Here is a 22,363-nt window from a genome sequence, read left to right on the forward strand (position 1 = left end):
AAATGCTTAACCAGCCAAATGCTTCTAGTTCCTGGTCCTCACGCCTTATATACCTTTCTGCTTTCTACCATACTCCCTGGGATTAAAGGCTCCCTTTCTGGGATTAAAGGCGTGAGTCACCATGCCTGGCTGTATCCTTGAACACATGGATTTCTGCCTCTGGAATGCTAGGATTAAAGGCGTGTGCTACCTCTGCCTAACCTCTATGTTTAATATTGTGGCTCTGACCCCAGATAAGTTTATTAGGGTGCACAATATTTTGGGGAACACAATACCACCACAATGTACAACTACTCATGCCCCACCAGCCCTCTCACGGGTCTGTTCAACTTCCTTGGTGAACACTTGGCTGTTTCCCCGATGACAAGACCAGTGCCTCCCCAGGGTGGTCTGGGTAACTGGGGACGGTGGCCTAGGCAGTGTCCCAGCCCTGGCCTGAGTTCCTGGAGCAGAGTCCCCATAGGAAGCTTCAGTCTCAGCTTGGTTTTGCTATAGGATGCTGGCGTGGAGCCTAACCCACTATTCCAACACATCAAGGTCTTGAACAGAGGGTCCATGCTGTGCATGCCTGGGCCTCCGTGATCCTGGGGTTGGTGTCTTTGCCAGATATTGTGGCTATATTCCTGATCCAGAGTGTATGGGATCCTCCCTGGCTTGCTGTCTCTAAGAACTGTTCATAGAAGTTTAAATCTGGATGCTAGCCAGTGTTGTAAACACCTCTAATTCTTACCTGGGGAGAATCGGCTTGGTGCTAATGGGCCTCAGGATGAGCATCACAGAAGCTCCTCTCGTCTATGTGAACATATGGAATTCTGTGTGTTTATCTGATGTCCTCCCTCTGTCGGCCAAAGGGGACGCTGAGTCTCAGTGGCTGCGGGACGCAGGTCTGTCCGGCCTTGTTGGTGGCCTGGGCTCGGATGGCGATCACCAGAGACTCCTGTCTACACTGACACAGACCCAGGTGGCTGCCGTGTGCCGCCGGCTAGACGCCTATGCCCGCTCAGCCCGAAGACGACACAAGCCACCCATCAGAGATGTCAGGGATATCTTTGGGGTCTTCACTTCAAGGGTGAGTAAGGGTCATTAAGCACTGTCTTTTGGGGCCTCTGTGATGTCATTTCCACTCTCATGTGCCTCTCTGCATGCCACTGTGTCCCCAGGCAGTGTGTGCGTGCGTGTGCATGTGCATGTGTGTGTGCATGTGTGTGTGCGTGTGTGTGTGCATGTGTGTGCGTGTGTGTGTGTGTGTGTGTGCATGTGTGTGTGCATGTGTGTGTGTGTGTGTGTGCATGTGTGTGTGTGTGCGTGTGTGTGTGTGTGTGTGTGCATGTGTGTGTGCATGTGTGTGTGTGTGCATGTGCATGTGTGTGTGCATGTGCGTGTGTGTGTGTGTGTGTGTGTGTGCATGTGTGTGTGTGTGTGTGTGTGTGTGTGTGTGTGTGTGTGTGTGTGTGTGTGTGTGCATTCTTGCTGCCACCGTGTCCTTGGATGCCTCTGAAAGCTTAGGTTCTGGCTAAGTCATCACCAAAGCAAACATAGTGCTTTCTGTTGTCACTTGCATGTTCTGCTGGCACTGAAGCCTGACAAGCTGTGGGCATCTTCTTTCTGGGATCCACAGGAAGGGCACAACCCCCTGGTTAAGATGATAGGCATCAAAGCCAGGTAGTCAGGCCCCCGTGTTTCTCCGCTCAGTCGCTCTACCTGTGAATGGTTCTTATCTCCCAGGGTCTGTGTGCCCCCCCCCCCGTTCCTCCCACAGGACTAACTGATGCTGTCTACAATGTGTATAGGAAGCAGCTTCAGAGAATGGGGACTCCGGAATGAAATGGACCCATTCTGTGGATTCTGCACCTTCTGTAGGTAGGTGGCCTTCATTCTTCAGGGCCCTGGGAATCCAGACTGCATAAGTCTCCCTGTGAAGCAAGAGAATGCTCACCTCTGCCCCTTCTGCTGGTTCCTTTCCGTCCCTGCACAAGGGTAGTAGGAAGAAACTCCAAGGGGACAAGTTGGGTTCTTAAAAGGACTACTGCCATCAGTCCAGAAAATCTGTGGCTAGGTGATCACTTTTGTGGACCTCAGATACGAAACCACTTCCTGGGCACTAAGCCTCAGCTAGAACACCACTTCCTGGACAGTGGGCCTCAGCTAGAACACCACTTCCTGAGCACTGAGCCCCAGCTAGAACACCACTTCCTGGGCACTGAGCCCCAGCTAGAACACCACTTCCTGGGCACTGAGCCTCAGCTAGAACACCACTTCCTAGACAGTGAGCCTAAGAACTTGCTTCCTAGTCAAACCCGCCTCTCTGCTTTCATTTTAAAGGACCCACAGATCCCAGGGGACCACAGGAGCAGGCTGGGATGGAGGAGGTCTTCAACATGGACTCTGCCTATTCTGAACAAGCTGCAGTGCTTCTACAGCGGGCCAGGCCATCCCCAGGAGGCACCTGTGCCTGGGGCAAGGGATCCCTGCCGGTGAGGATGCTGCCCCAAGGTCCCTGGGCACAACTCCATCAACTCCTCCTGCTTGCCAGGCTGCCAGGCACCCAGCAGGGGAGTTGTTGAATTACTCACTCACTTGACTCCTGCGGCTGTGAGCTGGGTGGCTTCTGGGTGTCAGGGACCAGGACCAGGGCACCTCGGAGCTCTTCTGGTGTTTCCTTTGAGGCTTTTGGTCGATTTTGTCCTTCATCCAACCAGCTGATCACCTCTCAGCAGTTTTTCTAGTTATTTTGTTTGTTTTTAGAGACAGGGTCTTACCATGTAGTTCTGGCTGTCCTGGAACTCACTATAGACCAGGCTGACCTTGAACTCACAGAAATCGACTGCTTCTATCTCCTGAGTGCTGGAATTAAAGGCATGTGCCACAACACCCAGCTTTTCTAGTTATTTTTAAAATTAATCTTGGTGCCTGTTGGGCAAGAGAAACCCAACTTTTTTTGGTTTTAGTGTTTTACTTCCCCCAATGCTGAGTTATCTCAGTATATTAGAATCAATAATTTATAATTAAATATTTAAGAGTGAAAGTTAGGGCCAGTGACGTGGTTTTGTGGTTAGAGGCACTTGCTGCCAAGCCTGATGACCTGAGTTCAATCTCCGGGTCCCACATGGTAGAAGGACAGACAGACTACTTCAAGTTGTCCACTGGCTAACATGTGTGGCTCATGTACACACACACACACACACACACACACACACACACACACACACCACATACACACATACACTTACAGAGGCTATAAACAAATAAATATTAAATAAATTGTACTAATAAAAAGGATTGAAATTTTACTCAAAGTGCCCAGAGATTTGTGACACAATGTGATGTTTGTAGCTGTGGAAGCTTCCACGCAGACCAAGGTCTAAAACCCCGCACTCCCTGAAGCATGCCCCCACAACGCCCTTCTCAAGCAGTCCCTCCCACATATGCAGTTAGCAGTATTCTGATTCTTTCGTGGGACGTAGTCTTCCCAGGACCTGTGGTTAGTTACTAAGGGAGGTTTTCACTGGCCACACTATGATGTGCTTGGATAACTGCGGGGACCATCTCACCAAGGGCCACCTTCCAAAGTGTCAGCCCCCAGGTTTCCTGCACACCTGTCTGTGGTCTTAGCTGGTCCTGGGAGATGAGTATGCCATTATGCCGTCAGTTTCTGGCAGTCAAAAGAGAAATGAGTTCAGAGATGTTAAGTGCCGAGCTGACTGACGCAGAGCCAGTCTGTGGACTCCACAGCTGCCAGGTCCCGGTCTTCCCACTGGCCACTACTCTCTACTGTTTAGGGGGTGTGCCTTGTGCCTACAGTGACCACGATCCCAGAACAAAAGAAATTTCTTCAGTTCATCCAAATAGAAATCACACACACACACACACACACACACACACACACACACACACACACTTAAAAGACAGGAACTACATAGCCATAGTTGGCCTAGACTCTCCATGTAGACAAGGCTGACCTCAGGGTCAGAGTTCTGAGTGCCTCTGTCTCCTGAGTGTGTGAATGGAAGGACAAGTCAGCATTTGAATCTATGAAATAGGATTCCAGGGCCTATGTGCTATATTTTAGCCATAATTATAAAATGCAGCCATGGTATAGACCTTGCCTCAATAAATAAAATAAAGAGTGATTGCCAGGTGTGGTGGTGCACACCTTGAATTCCAGCACTCTGGGGATGGAGGCAGGCAGATCTCTGTTGAGATAAAAGCCAGCTTGGTCTACAAAGTGAGACCCTGTCGCAATAAATAGATGATAGATAGATAGATAGATAGATAGATAGATAGGTAGGTAGATAGATAGATAGATAGATAGATAGATAGATAGATAGATAGATAGATAGATAGATAGATGGATGGATAGATAATGATTGAGGAAGACACCTCATCTTCTGGTTTCCATATGCAGGGGCATACATGTGCATCACACATGTATACACACATTCATACACACATGCATGCATATCACACATGCACACATGAAAAAAAAACCAAATAGGACTCAGAATGCTTCCATCTTCTTTGGGTGCTCTAAAGGGACACTGGAAGGTGATCTGATCAAGCCTGTCAGGAAATACCAGAAGACCTGTTCCTCTTGCTGGCCACCTCTGGCTACACAATGCAGAAAGCTGCCTGCAGCGCCCCAAAGTGGCCTCTAGGTGGTGAAGCTGAGCAATCCTCTTTTTTTTTTTTTTTTTTTTTTTTTTTCTTTTTTCAGTTACTGCTTTACCACTGTTGACAGGAAGGAAAAGGAGCCCTGACAGTCTAGGCCAAGGGTGGGGACAGAAGCAGAAGCATGGGTGATATGAACAAAAGACAAAAATAGAAACATGATAAGAGGTCCATGGTGGGCCCTCTCCTCCAGGCCCTCTTGTTAGATTGTAGCTGCCGAAACCATCTTCATTATGGTGGCCTTGCTCGCTTTGAGCCTGACACAGAGTCACCCTCAGACTCATGTCACACTCATAAAAGCCTTCTGGTTGGACCTGCCTTACATCATCTTGCACACCTCCTGACAGGCTGTCTTTGCTCCCTTCCCTAGAGGTTCAGAATCCCCAAAGGCAGACTGGGTGTGACCAGGATAGGAGACTTGTCTTCGAGGGACTTGAAGAAGATCCCTCCCTTGGCCCTGATAGAGCTGACGGCCCTTTATGACATCCTGGGCCTGGACCTGAAGAGGAGCAAAGCTGGAAAGTGGAAAGGCTCAGGTCAGCGTGTGTGCCAGATGCCTGGCTGCCCCTCCAAGCTTGCCCTTCTGTACCCTCCTACATCCAGCCTCTGCCCCGTGAACTTGGACTGCCGCCCCACCCCAAAGAAGCACTCAGCGTGGTTCTGATACCTGCAGATTTTTTTTCTGCAAGTGAAAACAATTTCCTAGCCAGGGACATGGTGCAACTGTAATCTCAGTTCTAGGGAGGCTGAGGCAGGAGGATCATGAGTTTGTGACCAACTTAGGCTACATAGCAAGATTCTGTTTGAAGGAAGAAAGAAACAAAACCCAATTCATATTCATTCCTCTCCATCCCTAGCTGAGTAAACATACAGGAAAATACAAAATGGAAAATACGATGCAGATATAAGCAGCACTCAGTTTCAGTGTTTTTCTCTCTCTCATCCTGTATTCATTTGTTTTCCTCTTCATATGATATGACGATGGACATTTTCCGTTTTCCAGTCCTGTGTCCCCCACCTTTTCTGCAACAATGCTTCATAATGAACAGGTTCCCCCCCAAAAAAAAACTATGGCTTAATCATTCTTGTCTCTCGCTCTTGATCTAGTTCAGGTGTGTCTGAGCCTGGGGCTATTTCTAGGTCTCTTTCTCCTCACTGGACCACCAGGCCATCTGGAGCAGATTCTCCCAGCAAGAGCAGAAACATGGGGGGCAAGTACCCCCATCTAACACAAAGCCTCCACCTGCATTGTGCAGGTTACTGTGCGATCGATCTCAACTGCTCACACAGCCAGGCCCCACACAGGGGTGGGGTGCACTCTGTGTTCCCAGGGGGATGAAGCACGGGTTCACACAGCAGAGGGTGTTCCCTAGGAGCCCTGAATTTGGAGCAACAGTTCCACTTATCACATCTATCAGTATTTCCATGAAAACACGATTTTCAGGACTACCAGACAGTTCAGCAAGTTAAAGCACTTGCTGCCAGACCTGAAGATCAGAGTTTGGTCCCTGGGACCCCCATGGTGGAAGAAGAGAACCAACTCCCAAATGTGGTCCTCACGCGCGCTGTGATATGCATGCACCTTCCCCCACATACACACACAAAGAAAGAAAGGAAAGAAATTGTGGTTTTCTTTTTTGAAAAACTTCTTAATGGGTTTTAGAGTTAATTTTCTAGCTATTGTGCAAAATGGGATTTATTATGACTTTTTCATATACAGGTATCATTGTACCTTATCCACCCCGATGCCCTCCCTAGTCGTCACTTCTGCTGGTCCTTTTCCATCCAGAAATTCCCATCCAGAGATTCCCCCTTCTGCTTACATCACACACACACACCTAGATTCCACACATGAGAGAAAACATCATATTTTTTTCTTTGCCCAGTCACCCTTTCTTGTTCCCCTAGACAACTTTTAGACCCCCTTCCACCCCCCATAGACTCTTTCCACTATCTCTCTCTGTGTGTGTGTGTGTGTGTGTGTGTGTTAATTTAGATTGTGTATATGAGAACAAGCACAGGGCTCTTTTCCTTTTAATTCTGGCTTATTTTACTTAACAGGCTGCTCTCTGTCAAGCCTCCTGAACATAGCATTTCATCCTTCTCTCTGTCTGAATAAAATGCCATCACATCCAGGTACCACAGTTTCTTCATTTATACACCATTGATGGGCATCGAGGTTGGTTCCGTATCTTGGCTATTGTGAGTAGTGTAGCAGTAACGTGGGTGTGGAGGAGCCCATGTTACACAGGCTTAGCTTCCTGCGGGTGTCTTACAGGAGTCCTATAGTTTTTTGTTTTTTTGTTTTTGTTTTGTTTTCTTTTGTTTTTGTTTTCTTTTGTTTTTGTTTTTTCCAGACAGGGTTTCTGTATAGTTTTGGTGCCTGTTCTGGATCTGGATCTCACGCTGTAGCCCAGGCTGGCCTCAAACTTACTGAGATCTGCCTGGCTCTGCCTCTAGAGTGCTGGGATTAAAGGCGTGCGCCGCCGCCGCCGCCGCCGCCCGCCGCCGCCGCGCCGCCGCCGCCGCCGCCGCCGCCACCACCACCACCTGGCCTAGTTTTTTTGGCTTTTTTTTTAGGTTTATTTTTATTTTATATGTATAGAGAATTTGCCTGCGTGTGTGTCTATATACCATGTGTGTGTAGTGCCCTGCAGAGGCCAGGAGAGGGCATCACATTTATCACATTCTCTGGAACTAGAGTTTTAGCAACCATGTGAGTGCTGGGAACCTCTTAACTGCTGAGCCATCTCGATAGCCTACAGTTCTGTGGGGGTTTTTTTTGTTGTTTTTTTTTGTTTGTGTGTGTGTGTGTGTGTGTGTGTGTGTGTGTGTGTGTGTGTGTGTGTGTGTTTTAATGAATTACCAAAGGATTTCCACAGTGGCTACACCAGCTGGTGTTCCTACCAACGATGTTCTTATCAACGATGTTCCTATCAACGATGTCCTATCAACGATGTCCCATGATGTTCTTGCCAGTATTGATTATCATTTATTAGTTTTGATGACAGCTGTTCTGAATGGAAGATATGGAATCTCAGTACAGTTTCGATTTGTATTTCTCTGATAACTAAGGATGTTGAACATCCCCCCAAATATTCATTAGTTATTTGTGTTCTAATTTTCAGAATTGTCTATTTGATTTGTTACCCTGTTATTGATTGTTCTTTATATACCCTAGATATTGATCCCTTGCTTTATGTATAGTTTGGCCACAGTTTTCTCTTGCTTTGTAGACTATTTGGCAGTTGTTCTGTTTGCTGTACAGAAGGTTTATTTATTTATTTTTTTTTAATTTAATTTAGTCCCATCTGTTGATTCTTGGGTTTGTGTTTTTGCTCTTGGGAGCCTTTCCAGAAAGTCTTTGCTTGTATCATCATCTTGAAGTATTTTCCCCTAACTATTTCAGAGTTTCAGGTCTTACACTGAGGTCTTTGGTACATTTTGAGTTTATTTGGGTGGAAATAATGGCTCTAGCTTCATCCTTCTAGATGTGAAGATCCAGTTTTCCCGACACCATCTGTTGAAGAGGCTTCCTTTCTTAGCCTTGTCAAAAGTCAGGTGGCCATAGCTGTGTGGTGTTATTCCTGGGTCCTGTGTTCTGCCCCACAGCTCTGTGTCTGTTTTTCTGTCTCATGGTCTGTCACTATGGCTCTGTAGTATAGTGTAGACCAGGCACCGTGAGGCTTCCCATGTGGCTCCTTCTGTTTGGGATTTTGATTTGGCCATTCAGAGTCTTTTGTGCTTCCATGTGAATTTAGGATTGTTCTTTCTAGTCCTGTGGAGAATGTCAGTGGAGTGTAGCTAATCTGCAATACACCTCTTTTTACAGCATTAATTCTGCCAATCTGTGAACATGGGAGGCCTTTCTGTCCTCTTACGTCTTCCTCAGTTTCTCCCTTCAGTGGTTTAAAGGGAATCATAGTTTTTAGCCATTGTACTATTTTTCTTCCCATGGTCATGCCGTAACATATTTAACCATTTCCCTATTAGAGGATATGTGTTATATCCATTTTTCCTCCTGTTACAAAGTGCAGCCACGGTTGGAATGCATCTAAGTTTAAAGTAATTTTTTTGAGACAGAATCTCACAAAATGTAGCCCAGGCTGGCTCCTAGCTTTCTGCCCTCCTGCCTCAGCCTCCAGAGAGCTAGGATGACAGGCATGAGCTATGGTGACCCGCTCATATTAAGTTCTGGGAATTTATTACCCTTTAATAGTGTGTGCTCTTATCTCTCTGTCTCACTGTCAGCACTATGCACTGTTGTTTTTGTGAGGGTTCTTCAAAGACGGGGCGGGGGGGGGGGGTTGGAGAGGTGGAAGGAGGGGTCCCCCAGCAGAGAGGAGAAGGGCCGTGGAAGAGAGAATGGGAGAGAAGACAGTGGAGGGGGTGTCTGGGGCAGCTCTGCCCTGGCTGCTGGCTCACACCAGGGAAGCCGGACTTGCCCCCCTTTAGTGCTTCCTTCCCCGGGGAGATGGCTGCACTGTGGCATGCCTGATGTCACCAGATTCTTCAGGTCCTCCCTTCCCCGGGACTTGGTCCTCCCGAGGAGTGATTGATTCTGGTGGCACAGCCAGGCTTGTGGGTGGAGCTGGGAGTCCTGCAGACCTTGAGATGCCCCCTCTGCTCCTCTGGCCTCCCGCAGACTCGGGCCTTTTTGGCGTGCCCCTTGACAGCCTGTTGGAAGCTGACCACAGAGTCCTCCCCAGCACCCAGGTCCCACTGCTCCTGCAAGCTGTAAGTTATCCCCGGCTTAGGCTTGCTCAGCCCTTGAAGGGCTGGCTCTGAGGAACATTTGGGAGATGCCTACCACAAGGGGAAGAGCCTGGGCTTTAGAGAAGGGGAGCTGGATTCAAATTCTGTCACTGGTATCTGCTGTCTCAGAGACCGGGGTGCAGTTGTGAACGTCTAGATCCTTCCTTTCAAAGTCTGTGAGCTGGGGTTTGATAGCAGTCTCCTTTAGCTGAGGGCTGAATGAGAACATGGCCCTGAAGCTCTCGGCACAGTGCCTGCCTCACACAAGTGGTTCAGGAAGCTCAGAAGGGCTGAGGACTTGGCTCAGGGGTAGAACACTTGTACAACATGTACAAGACCCTGGTTCCGTCTTGTTATTTGAAGGAACCCTTCTAGCACTCTCCCCTTCCTGGTTTTCATGAGAGACAGACACACCCTGCCCAACTCGCTTGCCCGCAGTGGCTGGCTTGAGTGATGACCCTTTCCTCCAATAGTTGCTGTCCTGTTTGGAAAAAAGAGGGCTGGACACAGAAGGCATCCTCAGAGTCCCTGGATCCCAGGCCAGGGTCAAGGTAATGGCTGGCTTCTTCTACTTCTAAAGGCTGCTTCACTTCTCCATGCTTGGTGCTCTGTTTGGTTGGGAGAGAATCTGGGTCCTGGCTGACCTGTGGCCTGCTTTTGGCGTGGTTGTGGGATTCCAAGAGACAGGTAGGTGACCAATAGAGCCATGGGCTCTGGGGTCACATTTGAACACCTGTGAATGGTGGGAGCTATAGGCAGCTTCTTGGTGGCCCTCCTTTCTCTAGGGGTTGGAGCAAAAGCTGGAGCGAGACTTCTATGCCGGCCTTGTGAGCTGGGACAAGGTTCATCCCAACGATGCGTCCGACCTGCTCAAGAGGTTCCTCCGGAAGCTGCCGGCTCCTCTGCTCACAGCCGAGTACCTCCCAGCTTTTACAGCAGTGCCCAGTGCGTGTGGCAGTCCCGTGGATATGCAGGGGAGGGTTGTGGCGGTCCCGTGCATGTGCAGGGGAGGGCTGTGGTGGTCCCGTGCATGTGCAGGGGAGGGCTGTGGTGGTCCCGTGCATGTGCAGGGGATTGTGGGAGGTTGGGAGTCCCTGGCCTTGGTGGTGTGTGTGTGTGTGTGTGTGTGTGTGTGTGTGTGTGTGTGTGTGTGGAGAAGGGCAGTATCAGCAGACTGTTCCACCTGTTCAGAAATGTCTATCTCCTGGAGTCTGAAGCTGATGAGCAGGAAGTGTGTTTGCATGTATGTGAGCATGTACATGTATGCACAGGCACCTGTGAGGTGGGTAATGGTACATGTGTCTGTCAGGTGTGTATATTGTACGTGTGTGCATAGGGTGACAGGGGAGAAGATGAAGAGGCTGGGGCTTTGGCAACTAGACCTGTTATCAGTCCCGACATGGACAAGGGGCTAGCTGACTTTAGGGTTTTTTTGTTTGTTTGTTTGTTTTTGTTTTTTGTTTTTCGAGACAGGGTTTCTCTGTGTAGCTTTGGAGCCTGTCCTGGATCTCACTCTATAGCCCAGGCTGGCCTCGAACTCATAGAGATCCACCTGCCTCTGCCTTCCCACGTGCTGGGATTAAAGGTGTGCGCCACCACCACCCGGCTAGTTCTTTTCCTAAAATGTTTATTACATCTTAAAAGTTTTGTGGGGGAGGGGCACATGCCACGGTGCACAAGGGGGGGTCAGAGGACGGCTTCCAGGACTCCGTTCTCTCCTTTTATCATGTGGTGCCTTGAGGTCTTGACATCCATGGGCTGGAGCGTATCGGGCTTACACAACTGTGGACACCTGTGTGTGTTGATCTTTCTGTCTGTGTGCACACAGGTCAGACCCTCCTGTCACACACACACACACACACACACACACACACACACACAGAGAGAGAGAGAGAGAGAGAGAGAGAGAGAGAGAGAGAGAGAGAGAGAGAGAGAGAGAGAGAGATTCCTCACTGGGGCTTCTTTAGAATCCTTCACGTACAAACCCGGGAAAGGCTGACAATGCCCCTCTCCAAAAGCTTCAAGATGGGGCTGAGGAGATGTATTAGTTAATAAGTCACCACACAAGCATGGAGACTTAGTTCATGTCCCCAGCTAAAAGTCAGATGGAGCCACATAACCTCTGCAACCCTCACACAGGCAAGAGAACCTCTGAGGCTCACTGGCCAGCCTGCCTAGCCAATCAGTGAACTTCAGGCTCAGCGAGTGTTTCTTTTTTTTTTCCTTTCTTTCTTTCTTTCTTTCTTTCTTTCTTTCTTTCTTTCTTTCTTTCTTTCTTTCTTTCTTTTTCTTTCTTTCTTTCTTTTTAAGATTTATTTATTTATTATGTATATAGTGTTCTGCCTACATGTATACTAGCAGGCCAGAAGAGGGCACCAGATCTCATTACAGATGGTTGTGAGCCACCATGTGGTTGCTGGGAATTGAACTCAGGACCTCTGGAAGAGCAGCCCAGTGCTCCTAACTGCTGAGCCATCTCTCCAGCGAGTGTTTCAAAAAGTAGTGTAGAGAGCAATTGATGAAGACCCCTACCTGGGCGCTCTCTCTCTCTCTCTCTCCCTCCCTCCCTCCCTTTCCCCCCCTCTCACTCATGTTTGTGCTCTCTGAACTCCACCAACCACAGCAGCAGGCTCTGAGTGTTCTTCCTCTCTTGCCTCTGCATCTCATGGCCTCCTTTCAAAACATGCATGAAGCCAACCATCCCCAACACACTTGCAAAAGGACTTGGCTGCTTCCCAGGTCCTGACCCACCTCCTCCTAGGCCCTGCCTCCCTGTAGTAAGACACCCATGGAGGATGTGCCTCCTCCTCCTCCTCAGCTTCTCTCCTCCTCTTCCTCCTCCTCCAAGCCCACTGCTCTCTGACTAGAAAGAGTTTCCCACACACCAGTTCACTGCCACCTGCCCAAGTTCAAATGTCAGGAGGCCCAATGAGATGACACACTTCTGTAACTCCCACTGGAGACTCTGACCTCAGGTGTGGGCCAGCTTTTCCTTTCCAGCCCTCATCTTGCAAAGGGTATCATGAAACCTTCCGTCCTGGACAGGTGGGCTATACATATTCCCTCCCAGGGATGACTTTCTGGCCCCTGGCATTCTTGACCCTGGGTCATAGTTCAGCCCAGTGTCTGTCTGGGCATGTATACAGACATACATGTGCATATGTGAGTGTACATGCCTTGAGCATGTGTGTTTGCTTTTCACTAACAAAGTGTGTGAGTGTCCTGACCAGCATTGGCTGGGCTTCTATCTGAGCATGCCAGGCAGGAAGCCGTGGCAAGCCTTGGGGGAAGGGACCTGCTGGGCTTCCCAGGAAGAGGCTAGAGCATGAGGGAGCATCCTGAGCCGCTTCTCCCTCCCTTCGTCCCTCCTCTGTAGACATCCCCGACCTGAGGCAGCGCCTGCAGGCTCTCCACCTGCTAGTCCTCCTCCTGCCTGAACCCAACCGCAACACCTTGAAGGTAAGGGTGCCTTTTATGCCCTGTCTCAGCCCTCAGCCTCAGTGTTGGCTCTGAAGGTGCTCCTCCTGTTCACGCCTTCATCACACAGCCATCCCAGGTGTGGGTGTGATGACCACCCATGTAAGCCCTCCTTGTCCAAGGGTCTTCCCCAAAGAAAGCGGGAGAATTCTCAGAGCGCACCTGATCCACACGGGGCAAGCATCTTCCAGGGCAAGGGCACTGTGTGCTGAGAAGTCTGGTGAGCAGGGAAGAGATACATTAGTCCAGACCACTCTTCCCTGAGGACTCCTCAGAGGCTCACCAAGGCTGTGTTCATCTCAGAGTGGGACTGGAGCAGTCAGCCTACCCCAAACTCAGCAGCTCACTGTCCTTATCAGCTGTGGGAGGCACGGTATGGTGATGGTGTTCTCCGGAGAGCCAGTTTGAGAAATGGTTCTTTTGTGTGATCTGGGAGTGGGTGCTGAGGGCTGAGCCTGGGAGCAACCTTGGCTTGGCTCCCGGCTCCCCACCTCCTGGCTGTCCTTGGGTTTGACTGATGGGTCAGCCAGGTGAGCCTGCATGGGGAGTGGGGGGGGGGGGGCTGGGATCTTCATCTTGGAATTTCTACTCCCTTCTAGTCACGGGATGATGAGTATTTTGTTTGATTGCTTTGGGTGTGACAGGAGCTAGCACAGGAGAAATCATGGGGTAGAGGTTATGGCTCTCTGTAGGTGCTCACTGTACCTTCTCCCTCCCTCCCTTTCCCTCCCTCCCTCTTCTCCTCCCCTTCCTCCTTTCCTTTTGTCCCCTTCTGTCCTTTCCCTCAGACTTTTCCTCTTCCTTTCTAATCATCTATTGTCTTTCCTTTGCCCATCTTCCTTCCTCTCTTTCCCATCCCCCATTCTTCCTTTCCTTCCCTTTCTTCTTTCTATCCGTGTATTGTCTTTCCATCTACCCATTTTTCCATCCATCCCTCTCTCCTCTTCATCTTTACTATGTGGCTCTTGACACATTTTCTAAGCCAGATTCTTTCTCTGCACAATGGGTCCAACAGTAAAACTTCTGTGTGGCCTCGCCGCTGACAGCATCAGTGAGCTGGCAAACCCATGTGAGAGGCTAGCTGCTGGGCCAGGGACACAAGGCATCCCTAGGTGGTAGCTGTGACCCACCCCTTTCTGCCCAGACTCCTGTGGAGAAGGGCTGCTGTGGGTGGGAAGCCCAGGGCCGTGCTGGAATTGGAGGCAGGTTCTGGGCCCTCCCTAGGCACTCCTGGAATTCCTCAGGAAGGTAGCAGCCCAGGAGCAGCACAACAAGATGACCTTGTGGAATGTTTCCACCGTGATGGCCCCCAACCTCTTCCTGCCCCGAGGGCGGCCTCCCAAGCTCCCCAAGGGTGAGAAGCAGCTGGCAGAGGGCGCAGCTGAAGTGATGTGCATGATGGTACAGTACCAGGACCTGCTTTGGACGGTGAGTGATGGCAGTGACAGCGAGCCCGGGGGGCAGACTGTCCATGCTTTCCACCACCCTGCTCTCCCCGGGTGCAGCTGCCCACTCGCTGCTATCATAGGCACCATGCTTCGTGAAGCTAGTTAGGGCTTTTCTTAGGACTCCACGGGACTCTGCAGAGGCCAGTGTTTTCCTTCTCTGCATTCAGGTCTAAGGAGTCTGCTTAGACCTTACAACCATACTGCTCACCTCTCAGCTGATTCAGCCCTCAGCTTTCCCCTTCAGCCTAGTATCATCGATGTTCCCTAAGCAACAGCAAGAATGTCCCAGCCTTGAGGCTTGGGGGCATCAGGCCTGCCCAAGGGAGGTCAAAGGCAGATGTGAGAGCCAGGCCTGCCTCTGCCATGAGTGTTGCCCTGAAAACGAGCAAAGAAGGGGGGGGCACACGGGGGGCGGTGCTGGTCCTAGTCTGCTGAAGTTGGAGGTGAGACAGGAACCCCGAGAAGAGCCTTCTAGCACTCAGTATCCCACCACACAGTCGGTACCACCCACAGGGGCAGCTCAGGCCACTTGCTCACTCCATTACTCTCCTATCCATCTGTCCACTTGTCCAAACACCTTTCACCCACATATCCGACTACCCATTTATCCATTTAGCAGCCATCTGCCTTCCCATTTGTCCAACTAATCCCCAGCCATCCCCACTCACCCATGTACCTACTAATCTAGCCATCTACCTATCTCCTTTCTACCCATCACTCATGTACCTATCTACCCATTTCTCCACAATCTCCACTGATGAGTCATCCATCCATCTGTTATCCATCTACCTATCCACCCAACCATCTATCCCTCTGTCCACCCATTCGTCCATTATGTATGTACCTACATACTCACCCATCTATCCAGCCATTGCCTATTCAACCATGTACCCACCCACCTACCTACCATTTACTCATTTACCCACTATCCATCCATTTATATACTCATCCAAATACTCACCCACTTACCCATTCATCATCCATTTACCCACATGTTCACCCATCTATCATCCACCCATTCACTCACCTATCCATCCATCTATTCCACTCTGTCCACTCATATACCCATCCATCTATCCCTCCCTTCATCCATGAATTAGATTTATCCCCCAGATCCCAGCAAATGCACCCTTCTCTGAGTAGCCCCAGATCCTCTGTGTCCTGAACCAGCTGCTCTTTTAAATGCATCTGGGGTGGGGGTGGGTGCTACAGAGATGGCTCAGTGGTTAAGAGCACATACTGCTCTTCCAGAGGCCCTGGGTTCCAGCACCCACACGGCAGCTCACAACTGTCTGTAACTCCAGTTCCAGGGATTCTGATGCCCTCTTCAGCCCTCCAGGGGCACCACATCATCAGGCACACACCTGCTGTACATACTTACATACATGCAAGCAAATCATGCAAATGCACCCTGGGCTTCCCGCCTCTGGGTTTTCGCTCAAGCCTTTCACCCAGCCTGGATGCTCCTTCCATTTCTCCAAAGGCAGAGCTTGGTGCTCTCTGCTCATTCTTTAAGACTGAGTTCAGGGTCAATTTTTCGGCTGAAAGTCTCCTACCACTCCTACCAGACTCCCATAATCCCCCTTTCTCTGCATGCAACCTTCTGAAGTTATATTACTATTAAAACATAGTGAATTACAATTTTTTAAAGTTTTTTTTTTTAAATCAGTATGAGTGTTTAGCCTGCATGCATATAGGTGTACCACACATGTTCCTGGTTCCTATCAAAAGAGGACTTCAAATCTCCCAGAACTGGAGTTATAGGTTGATGTTGGGGACAGAACCAGGTCAACTGGAAGAGCAGTGGGTGCTCTTAACTACAGTGACACTTCTCTGGCTGCTACAGTTTTTCCTGTTATAGGAAGTTGTTTGTTTGTTTGTTTGTTTGTTTGTTTTAGAGAGATTGCTTAGATTTTTTTTTGTAAGTTTCAGACAGCACAGATGTATACAGCAGGATCAGAGAAATCACCACTGCCTTCCCCAGGTGTATCATTATAATTAGGTTTTTACACCTCATAGCCTGTCACACCTCAGAAAGAGGGCCCCTGGACCCTGAAGTCTCTGCTAGAGTCTCACTGTACCTCATAACCTGTGACACCTCAGAAAGAGGGTCCCTGGACCCTGAAGTCTCTGCTAGATTCTCACTGCACAGTGGCCCAGCTGACCTGCAGGCCTCCGGGAACACCCCCCAGGCACACTGGTTGGGCTTCTCACAGCTGGAGGCCAGCCCAGATGTATTTCGGGGGACACCCCTGTCCGGTGTGCTAATGAACAGCTCCCCATAAGCTCAGCTCTGTCCAGAAGCCTCAGGGACCGCTCCATTCTGAATCCAACACTCCAGGGTCCTCTTTGGGACTAAACGTCTAACATCCATCCCGCCAAACTAATGCTGGGGTAGCCACTTTGAGGGTTTAGTTTCCAAGCTCTGTGTGGGAGGAGCCGCGGTGGCCGGAATGGGGCCTTGCTTGACCTCTTGCCCCCAGCACCACAGCACCCGGCTGAGACCTGATTCTTTCTGGCCAGGTTGCCTCTTTCTTGGTAGCCCAAGTGCGAAAACTGAATGACAGCAATGGTCGCCGTTCCCAGCTCTGTGATGGGGGCCTCAAGACGTGGCTGCGGAGGACACATGTAGACAGGGACAAAGTCGGGGACGGGCTTGAGGCGGTGAGTGCCCCCCACAGCAGGCAAATGGAGAAACTGACCGGAGGTGGAGAAAAGGCACCTGGTTGGGGGAGGGCATCCGGGTTTCTCATCATCCCAAGCTGCCTGGCATAATCATCTGAGACCGCCAGGGGGCGCCCGAGCCGCATGGCAGAGGAAGAGCAGGCGGTGCTGGGTAACCAGGGAGGCTGCGGCTGAGGGGTGGGAAGCTGGCCTGGTGGGGGTGAGGCCACCTACTTGGCCTGACTTTTAGAAGGCACTTTGTGTGCCTGGGTCGGGTGTCAGAAAGTGGATGGGGCCGCTTCGTGGGACAGGGATGTGGAAGGAGTCTTTCTGAGGAACACAGAGCAGGGGTGTGTGTGTGTGTGTGTGTGTGTGTGTGTGTGTGTGTGTGTGTGTGTGAGATGAGTGGGCATGAGCCTGGGTGTGCATGAACACATCTGTACATAGCTTGCATGTGCTCCTGTGTGCATGCTTTCCTACCTCTGGATGTATGTGTGGGCTTGCGTATGCATGTAGTGTGCATGTGAATACTGGTCCAAACACACACACACACACACACACACACACACACACACACACACGCACGCACGCACGCACGCACGCACGCGCGTGTGTGAATTCCAAGGACAAGAGAGAGCCTTTCGTTCTTCATTCCCATCATCTCCATCTCCAGACTCCCAAAGTGGCAAAGGTCCAGGTGACCTGGCCCAGCATGGATCTTCTGCAGGTGCCTCTGAACCCCAGCACCAGAGTGACCCACATCCTGAAGCTGTTCACAGAGCGCCTCAACCCTGGGTCACAGCCTGAAGACGGCAGCGAGGACCCAGGCAGCACTCTGTCAGGGTAAGGGCCACTTCCCCGGGGCAGGAGCCTCATTCTCCCCCAGCAGAGTACTGGGAGGGCTCAGTCCCTTCCAGCTGAAGGGCACGAGGAGTTACACATGTCCTTGTCTGCTCCTGGCCTTCCTCTTTCTGTGGTGGTCACGATGGGGTCTCCAACCTTTCCAGAGCTTCTTGGCTCTGAATAACAGTGAAGAGGGTCCCCATTCATTTCTGATTTTATTTATATCTAATAAATGGCTGCTATAGGTCAGACGCCAAGAGGAATGCTAAAGTGGTAATGAAAGGACTCAACAGAGGGACTGGAGAGAGCTCAGTGGTTGAGAGCACTGGCTGCTGCTGGAAAGGACCGGAGTTCAGTTCCCAGCCTCCCAGGTCAGGCAGCTCACACGCACCTGTAACTCCAGCTGCAGAGTACACAATGACTCTGGCTTCCACAGACACCCACACACATGTGCACACACGCCCTCCATACTCATAGTTAAAAATGAGTATAAAAAAATTAACCAAAGAGGTCCTGGCTTACAGGCTCATACCACGTGGAAAAGACAGACATAAATCGAGTAGCCATTACTGTCAAGTTAAAAACTGTATTAGCAAAACAAAAACAAAAACAAAAAAACAAAAACAAAAAAAACCAAAAAAACCCCAAAAACCAAAACCAAACAAACAAACAAACAAAACAAAAAACTGTATTAGCTTTTGTAAGAAAGTCAGGGAGCAGCATGAATGTGCACTGAGATGCCTACTCTACTGAGGAGCAAACAAGGCTTCCAGGCACAGAAAATTGCCCGTGCAAAGGTCCTAAGGAAGCAAGAATCAGCACGGTCAAATGCATCAGTAAGACTGGTGTGCGGGGGTCATTCCTAGGCACGAGAAGTAGCCGGAGCCCTCGGAAGCTCTCTTCATGGGTTTGGCACAAAGACCCTCGGAGTGTCAGCCCTTACCAAGTGTCTGATCCAGTTCCTTCAGCTACGGATGAGAAAATGAAGTCCCAGAGAGGGGATAGGGCATGTCCAAAGCCACAGAGCAAGTCAGGGCAGATCCTGAAGCTGAATTTGGGATACCTATAATTACCATCACATAATTATATACTTACATCATGGTAGCTATCACACATACCATACAATGCCCATATTCCACCTTGATGGACCCTCACAGTAGGATCTTCTTTCCATTCATCACCCTGATCTCATCCCTCTGAAACCCATTTCTGATGCCTAGCTGGAAGGGACCTTGTGGCAGAGCATCCGGGGCTGATCTTTCCCAAGGACTACCTGGATGCCTCTCTCTGCCCCTGGCTTTTGGCCTCCTTTATTGGCTCCAGTTCTCTCAGAAGGGTCCATAAGCCCTTCCAACTGGGACCACAAATCCTTGAGGATGCCCCTTTCCAGGCCTGAGGTGGTCTTGCCTTCTCCAGCAGAGCCCAGTGGATTTTTCTCTCTGTCTTACAGCAACACGAAGCAGGCCAACTTCCTTGTCTATGAAGTTGGAGGGAATATTGGTAAGTTCCCCTGTGGGAAGTGAGTCCAAGGCCCAGGCTCCTAGGAGCACTTTGACCTTGGAAGGTCAGAATGAGCCTTCCCCTTCAGGCCTGTCTCCTGCAACTGGTAGAACCCTGCTGGGAGGGCCAAGGTGAGCATGGCTGAATTAGGAACCCTTCCTGCATGGGGAGCTCTACACAGGGCTGACTCTTGGTTGGAAGAAGACTGACAGTGTTTAGTGTGGAAGTTGTCAATGTTACCACAGATGTCTCAAGGACACCCCAGGGAAGGGGAATCTCAGCCCTGCATGTGGATGCCTTTAGGAATGCTGTAGGCTTTCCAGCATATAGCTCCAAGGGTCCTTGCTTTGTGAGAACCAGGCCCTCAAACTTGAGTGGGGTACTAGAATTACCTCCAGGGCTGTGATGAAAAATGTCTGTCTTGTGGACTCATGTTTCTAACAAGTCCCTTCATGCACTGAAGCTGCTTGTCCAAGGACCAGACTACCCTTAGAGAGCCACTGGCCAAGAAGGGGAGACAAGACAAGGTCCGGGAGTTTGTGGTGGCTGAAAGACAGACAGCCTTGGAGGAGGCTCCTGGAGGCATTTCAGGAGCTTGCAGGATCCACTAGGGGGCTCTGGAACTCATGCCACATGTCTGTATCAGTGGTGGAGGCTGATGGTCTTAGGCACCTCTGGTGTGGATGCCTGGGGAAGAGGGGTTACATTTCCCAGCAAAGCATCTTCTACCAGCAGAAGTCACCTCAGAGAAAGGGGTAACTGTGAGCCTCAGTGAGGCTCCACAGATAGAGGGTGGTGCCTTGCCTGGTGAGAGGCTCTGGGCAAGATTATAGTCTTTCCCAGTCACATTCTCAATCTCTGGGATCCCTTCTTCCTACAGGTGAACATTGCCTGGACCCAGATGCCTACCTCTTAGATTTGTACCGTGCCAACCCCCACGGTGAGTGGGTCATTAGACAGAGCCCCACCTAAGCCTTGAATCCCAAGAAACAGCCTGGAACACCCAGCCTGGAGCAGAGCTCTTCACGTGGAAAGATTGGGTCTTCCTCCAAAGTCCTCCTTCCCAGGAAATACCTCTTCCATGACAGACAGCACAAAGCTCGGTCTGCCCGTCACCATCCTCACCATGCACACGGAGCCCCAGAGGATGCCACCCAGAGCACCTGCATCTCCACAGGAGTTTGTCCACAATTTCCAGGCACAGGGGGAATGAAACTGTAGCACCCCTCTCGAGAACAGGTGGGAGTTTCCAGAAAATATTGCTTTGGAGGCAGCCCCACACTGTGGAGTGGGAAATCACTGGGACCAGGGACAACCGCTTGTCTTCTCTGAGACCCCCCAAGATGCCGTGGACAGTCCTAGGAGAACTGGACAGATGACCCTTTGCACCCCTGTGTCTTAAATGCTGCCTTACGGAACCTTGTTTTATAGCATATTTAAGTCACTTCAGCATTAAACACACAACTAGCTCAATACCACTTTCACTTTGTTCTCCCGGCCTGGCTCATGGTGGGCGTTGTCTCTCTGGCAGCTGACTGGAGCTAGATGAAACCCCTTGCAGTGTTTCTTCCATGGGCACTGGCTCCACCTTGAACATGCCCCATCCAGCAGGGCCAGGAGGAAGGAGGGCGAGGATGAATCTCTAGCACTCCCAACACCCATCACTTATGATCCCAGCTATCTCTTTTTTCTCCTGCCCAAGTCTGCCTTCTCCTCAGGGGAAGTGAAACCGCATTCATTGATTCATTCAATAATTTGTTCACTCAATATTGAATGTGTTGACCCTCTAATTTATACCTAATTTTACAAACTCCATCTTTATGATAGTCCGGTGTTTCCACTTCAGCTCTTCTCAGTAGACTCTGAGACAGATTCATGAGCAAGTAGTGCTCCTGGAAGCCTGGGGAACGAGCATATGAGAAGGAAGGGAAGACCACCATCAGAGGGTGCATTATCAAACAAGTTGCCACAATGGGCAGGTAGAGCTTAATTCTGCTGAGAGACCCTGAGAAACAATGTAGAAACTGTCCTTTTGAGTCACCCCATCCCGGGGTGGAGAACGAGGGTGGTGGGTGCGTGGGGAGCAGAGGAGGAAAAGATTCAAGTCCAGGCTGCTCCTGACTACGATGGGCATTGCTCCCTTGCATCTCCAGGCTGCCCGAGGGTCTTGCTAGAGTGGGCTCTGACTGCCAAAGAGCTCTTGGCTAAAGATGCAGATGCAGTTCAAAATGGTTGTAGCACACTGACTCTAATACTGGGGGGATAGGAACGGCTTGGCACGGATGACATCTGCTTCACTCTATGGCATGCTGGTGGTGGTGGTGGTAACAGTGGTGACACCAGGATAATGGTGATGGTGGTGATGGTTGATGATCAGCTGGTAATAGTGATAATGATGGTCACAATAGGATGATGATGGTAATGATAGTGATGATGGTGGTGGTCATAATAGGATGATGGTAATGATGATGATGGTGGTGGTGACAGGATGATGGTGATAATGGTGGTGCTAGTGATGATAGTGGTGATGATGGTAATGATGGTGATGGTGGCAATGATGGTGGTACCATATTGGATGCCATGATTGTATAAAGACAGGAGATTTAAATATCATTTTATGGGTTTAGATATTTTGCCTGTATGTATGTCCACATACCATTTGCATGCCTGGTGCCCCCAGAGACCAGAAGAAGGCATCCAATCCCCTGGAACTAGAATTACAGATGGTTGTGAGATGCCATGTGGGTGCTGGGAATCAAACCCAGGTCCTTTGAAAGAGCAGTCAGTGCCCTTGACCACAGAGCCAGCTCTTCAGTCCCAGATTACAATATTGTATTGGCTTTATTCATGATTCTAGAAATGGGCTCCTCAACAGAAACTCATGTGTTCTAGCTCTCTGACAGTTCCTTGTTTTATTTTATTTTTTAATCTTCTGCAACCTCTGCTTCATCAGAGGCAGGGGCAACATTTTTTCCTACCTTTACCTATGCTAATTTTTCCACTAAACT

The 22,363-nt window shown here is 50.0% G+C and overlaps 1 protein-coding gene across 1 annotated transcript in view; it reads left to right on the plus strand.

The window, feature by feature from the left end:
• Arhgap40 (Rho GTPase activating protein 40) overlaps nucleotides 1–20,828 on the plus strand; it is a 40,204-nt gene extending 19,376 nt beyond the window's left edge. The window contains exons 3-15 of the mRNA XM_028889225.2: nucleotides 852–1,069; nucleotides 1,791–1,860; nucleotides 2,323–2,474; nucleotides 5,039–5,204; nucleotides 9,314–9,405; nucleotides 9,897–9,974; nucleotides 10,209–10,368; nucleotides 12,800–12,882; nucleotides 14,125–14,328; nucleotides 16,872–17,012; nucleotides 17,686–17,855; nucleotides 19,306–19,355; nucleotides 20,236–20,828. Of these exons, the coding sequence (XP_028745058.1) occupies nucleotides 852–1,069; nucleotides 1,791–1,860; nucleotides 2,323–2,474; nucleotides 5,039–5,204; nucleotides 9,314–9,405; nucleotides 9,897–9,974; nucleotides 10,209–10,368; nucleotides 12,800–12,882; nucleotides 14,125–14,328; nucleotides 16,872–17,012; nucleotides 17,686–17,855; nucleotides 19,306–19,355; nucleotides 20,236–20,327 (1,676 nt within the window). The 3' untranslated portion in view covers nucleotides 20,328–20,828. The remainder of the gene's footprint in view (nucleotides 1–851; nucleotides 1,070–1,790; nucleotides 1,861–2,322; nucleotides 2,475–5,038; nucleotides 5,205–9,313; nucleotides 9,406–9,896; nucleotides 9,975–10,208; nucleotides 10,369–12,799; nucleotides 12,883–14,124; nucleotides 14,329–16,871; nucleotides 17,013–17,685; nucleotides 17,856–19,305; nucleotides 19,356–20,235) is intronic.
• Nucleotides 20,829–22,363: the final 1,535 nt, after the last annotated feature.

This window comes from Peromyscus leucopus, chromosome 4 (assembly GCF_004664715.2).
Source record: "Peromyscus leucopus breed LL Stock chromosome 4, UCI_PerLeu_2.1, whole genome shotgun sequence".
NCBI lineage: Eukaryota > Metazoa > Chordata > Mammalia > Rodentia > Cricetidae > Peromyscus > Peromyscus leucopus.